The following is a 4,692-nucleotide window of genomic DNA, read 5'->3' on the forward strand; positions in this document are numbered from 1 at the left end:
GCCTATTTGCGTGTGTGTGTGTGCAGTGGCGTTGATCACGCCGGTGTGGGACGGTGGCCGGCGGGGTTCACGGGCAGAAGCCCTTCGTACCCACCACGTTGTTGTTGTCGCTGACTCTCCTCAACACTCTGCGGTGCGTGGGGCACTCACATTGCCGTCGTGGTGGTCCTCCTGCGTGTGTGTAAGGTGTGCGCCGTGTACTGTGTGAGTGGTATGTTCTCTTTTGTTGCAGCCGCGTAGAGTCGTGTTTATGCGTAATTTTGTTTCTCTTTTCTTTCATTCATCGTTTTGACTGGTTGTTTGTATTGTGCTGCAGCTAAGGCCAAGTCAACAAAATACGAAGGAAAACAAAATAATAATAAAAGGGAATGATGTCTGTAAACAGGTGGGTGAGGCTTTTTAGGGGTGCAAGATCTTCCCTACCTTCTCTATTACAAGAGCGGCTTTTGTCGGGGTCGGGGCTGTCTGGCGGCTCGTATGAGCCCCCCACAGAGCGCCGAAGGGTGGAAAAGGAGCGCTGCAGCGGCTAAGGAGGACGCTTGCAGGCTCTATCGAGGATGTCCGTAATGTGCGGGTTGGCCAAATCAATAGAATTTTGCTGAACGACTTCCTTCGACAGTACGTTGGCCCCAGCAGAGTGGTGGGTGAAGACCAAAATGTGTCAATGGAGGTGTTTGTGCGTGGGCCAGACAGGTACGTTACAGAGCAGAGGCGTCGTGAGGGAATCCTCGATCCACCAGGGTATCAGCTTTTTGAAGATGCACGCAAGCTTACGGAGTGCATGGTGGGCACGCTGCGAGACTGGAAGGAATTTACAGATAAGGAGTATTGTCTCTGCTATTACACGAACAAAACTGAAGGCAACTCTTCAACTAGCGTAGGAGGAAGGGGCAACACGGGAAACCGAAATACGCCTCAGAGGACCATCACCGGAGGCATTCTACGAGTCCGTGTTTAACGCAACGTGGAGTCACGTTGTGGGATTTCCCGAGGGCGAAGGGGAAGACATGGTGGTGATAGAGGGCTAACGGCCACAAGAGTTATGGGAGTACACGCAGACTGTGTGTACTTTTTTCTCAGTGGGTGGTGATGAGCAATTCCGTCCACCACGCCCACGACTCATGATCCTTTCCTCTGAACAGCGATGACCTTACTCGCTGAACCATGCAGTGCCTATTGCCGACTGCTACATTAACATTGAGGTGCATCGGGTGTGGAAGATCGTCGAGAGCGATCTAAAAGGAGTGTTTCTCCCTGCAGAGAGAGGCCCACCATGCATGAGACGCCGTCTTTTGATTGGAACCCCCAGGATAGGGAAGTCAATGGCGGCTGGCTCCTACCTCCTTTATCAGCTGCTGCACTACGATGCCACGAATCTCCATGTGGTTGTGTACTGCTTTGGAAAGGGTTTCGCATACTTGTTTGACAGGAGGACACGAACGGTGACAATATACGAGGGTGGGTGTAATATTAGAGGGGTTATGGTAAATTTGGCTGGGAGTGGAATGAAGGGGTATATTATCATCGATATGGCAAGACAACTTCAAGAACCATCGAATGATGTTGTGCCCTCCGATGAGTGGGGCATCATTATGTTGTCGTCCCCGAACGAAGATAACTTCAAACAATGGGCGGAGCAGGCGGATGCTATCAAAATAATCATGAATTGCCCCGATGAAAACGACGTGAAGGCGATGTGTACGTGGGAGACACGCGATACGACTGAAGAGGAGCAGGCAGGGTATTGGAGAAGGACGCACATGCGCATGGATGACGTCGGACCGATTCCACGATGCATCTTTCAATTCAATGAATATGAGACCCGCGTGCGTGATGCCAATAACGTCCTGGCAGGTATCGATGCCTCAAATGCTGTACATTATGGGATGATTGGGGGCATGGGAATGCGGCCCTCGAATGACGCACCCTACATAGTCGAAAAAAAAGTCATTCTTCTCATCCACTTTGAGCAACTTTGCAATTAATTTGCTTTCAATGGAAAAACAGACCGGCAGGTTAACAAACCCCTCAACATTGCCTTGTCTTATTACTCTGACAACTTTCACTCGACTACGTAAGCACTGCGAAGTGTTAATTCCGGAACTTTTGGAGCGGTGCACTCTGCACGCATTCCTGCGTAGAGGCTTTGTGTAAAATATAATGCCGGGCCTCAACGGGTTGCCTCCACCAGGACGTCGTCGGCGACAGAGATGTGTGCTGCAATCGAACCTCGAAAAGCATCCAAGCAGACCCGTTGCATTAATAACGCTGGAACACACTCCTCCGATGTTGGATGTACAATACAAGGTGCTATACGTACCGAAGAGCAGACATTTTCCGTTTGTGGACGGCTTTTTCTTCGTTGGTGCACCGCGGAGGACGATGGTTGGGGTGCAGGTGAGACGACGAGGGCTGAGCATGGCACCAGAACCAGCACGGTGAGGCAGTTCAACAATTTTCTATGGAGTTATTTTAATGACTGGGAAACTTTTGCGGAAGGCTTGTCGTGGGAGATTATTTACGTGCATCATGAGGACAGTACGGCAATAAACGCATGGCAGCAATGTGTTCTCGTCGTGCATGCAAATGTAACGGGCAGCAATGAGCCTGAGGACCCTCAGGCCATCGCGGCATTTTGGAATCAGCAGGTGCGTCAGTGCGAGGTAGCGGTATCAGCTGAAAATTTCAGAAGTGAACGACAAACCCAACGTGGGCGACACCCAGAGGGAGAAGGAAAAGGAGGAGGGGAATAAACAGCTTGAGTTTACTGGTGAAATATTTTAGGGAGTATTATATATTGCCGAGTGTGTTTGTGTGTGGGTAGGAGGCGTAATTAGGGACTCGCTCTGCCGTGCGCCAAATGATTATTATGGCCAGCGCTACCACAGCAGCACCTTTTTTTTTTGTTGTGTTGTGGTTGCGAGTAAAATTGCGTGGGGAATGATGGCGCCTTGTGGGTGTACGCCAGCAGTATTCCATTGGTGATATCTCCTCGCTGTTCCCAGTTTGTTGCTGCAGAGAGTTTGGGCGAGAGGGTAAGTTTTGCATGCTGAGTGGGCTCACAGGCAGGAAAGCAAATGCGGCGCCCACCACAGCCCAGAGGTCAGGGGACAAACCGAATTATTGTGATTGTTTTTGTGCCTTGGCGTGGTGTTTTTCCCTTTGTTTTTTTGGGTGCCATTGTTTTTAATTCGGCTGTGCTCCAATGGGGGGTGCTGCATGCACCGCTGAGAGCCTCGAGCAAACACCGTTGGCGCCTCTCTTTTTGTTGGGTTGCCGTCCTGGGCGCATGCGCCTGTTCCGTCTTGTTCAGGTTGCATGCACTGACCGGGCAGTCTGAGTCTACCGCTGCGCTGGTGTCGCCCTCGCTCTTGGGCCGAACGAAGCAGCAGGAAAAGAGGCTGCCGCTCTTATTCCGCAGGGCTTATTTTTTATTGTTTTTATTGTTTTTATTTTTTAAATATTGCGCCCCACTCCTGCTGCAGTGTGCTGAGGGAAGTGGGGGGCGTTGGGGAGTTTGTGGTGGCCGTGATGGGAGGTCCCGCCGGCATGCGCACTGCGTGTTGCTGCTGGCGGGGTTTGAAGGGGCTGGGCGGGGGAGACGGTAAGCGGCGTGCTTATGAATGTGTTTAATTTTTGTTTTGTTGTTTGATTTCTGTGGTGGGCATCCCGCACTGCGGATGCTCCGTGCGGGTGCGGGTGGATTTTTCTTATGGCTGCGCACAGCAGTCGCTGCCACCGCGTTTATCGGTGTGACCTTCGTTATGGATTGCCAATGTTTTTTGCGGGGTGCCCAACCGTGGGCGCGGGTGGTGCGTATCGTTATGTTCGTTTTTTTTCTTTTTTGGTTTCACCTCATTTTTTCTTCCCTCAACACGCTCGTAAGGAAAGAGACCAAACGCCACTCGCTGCCGTGCACATTGAAAGGCGCTACAGTCACCACCAGTAACACACACACACACACACAATCGTTGGGGCCTGAGCGGATCCACCACAAGGAAGGAAGAGAATGAGTGAGCAGCAACACATGCTCAACATGTCCCGGCACCTGTTTTCTTTTTCGGTGCTTCTTCTCTGCGTGCTGTTGTTATGCTTTGGAAGTACGGCTGTGCACGCCGAGGAGAAAAGTACGCCAAAAGACGTGCAGCCGGCAAAGGATGCTAATCTTTTTGTGCCGCGTCGAAGGATCGTGGAAACACAAGGTCAAAGTGAAGCATGGAAATTTTTTATCTTCCCTTCCCTTGCCAGTGCTGGTGGAGTCTTGGTTGCTTTCGCCCAGAGCTACACCATGCTTGCATTCTCTACTTACGAACCCAATTGGCCCATGTCTTATGATGTTGTGGCGGGGTACATTGACCCTGCAGAAAACTGGTCGTCTTTTGTTGATGAGGTCCGACTAAACACATGGAAGACGTACAGCATCTTTCACACAGCCCTGCTAGAGGAGCATAACAGCGGTCTGAGATACGCGTATGCACCCACAACAATTGCGAAGGGCAACAGAATATTCATACTTGTGGGAGGGTATAATCAGAAATATGATGCTTCATCGAAGAAGTGGTTTGCACCCTCACAGGGTTTTGATTTGTTTGTGGGTGAGGTCACGCAAGATAAAGTCATTCAATGGGGCGAACCCACCTCGCTTTTGCCACAGATGGAACCATTTGCTAAACAAAGTGGCGTGGACCAGTT

General features: G+C 50.9%; 3 protein-coding genes across 3 annotated transcripts, besides 2 other annotated features; all 3 read left to right on the forward strand.

Moving 5' to 3' along the window:
• Positions 1-1,277: 1,277 nt before the first annotated feature.
• TraAM80_09907 (retrotransposon hot spot (RHS) protein) lies at positions 1,278-1,985 on the forward strand (the record flags this gene model as incomplete). The annotated part of the gene is made up of 1 exon (XM_029386563.1): positions 1,278-1,985. One exon carries the CDS (start codon positions 1,278-1,280, stop codon positions 1,983-1,985), a length of 708 nt encoding a protein of 235 aa, XP_029233585.1.
• A 225-nt stretch (positions 1,986-2,210) lies between these two features.
• On the forward strand, positions 2,211-2,753 carry TraAM80_09908 (retrotransposon hot spot (RHS) protein; the record flags this gene model as incomplete). Its single annotated transcript, XM_029386564.1, has 1 exon — positions 2,211-2,753. The coding sequence occupies one exon, from the start codon at positions 2,211-2,213 to the stop codon at positions 2,751-2,753; it is 543 nt and encodes a 180-aa protein (XP_029233586.1).
• Positions 2,754-3,424: 671 nt separating this feature from the next.
• Positions 3,425-3,458: a microsatellite.
• Positions 3,459-3,948: 490 nt separating this feature from the next.
• Positions 3,949-3,967: a microsatellite.
• A 42-nt stretch (positions 3,968-4,009) lies between these two features.
• Positions 4,010-4,692, forward strand: TraAM80_09909 (trans-sialidase; the record flags this gene model as incomplete). Its single annotated transcript, XM_029386565.1, has 1 exon — positions 4,010-4,692. A coding segment is annotated over one exon (683 nt), but the record flags the coding sequence as incomplete, so codon positions are not given.

This window comes from Trypanosoma rangeli, assembly GCF_003719475.1.
Source record: "Trypanosoma rangeli strain AM80 chromosome Unknown Tra_15.4_contig_00719, whole genome shotgun sequence".
Classification (NCBI taxonomy): Eukaryota; Euglenozoa; class Kinetoplastea; order Trypanosomatida; family Trypanosomatidae; genus Trypanosoma; species Trypanosoma rangeli.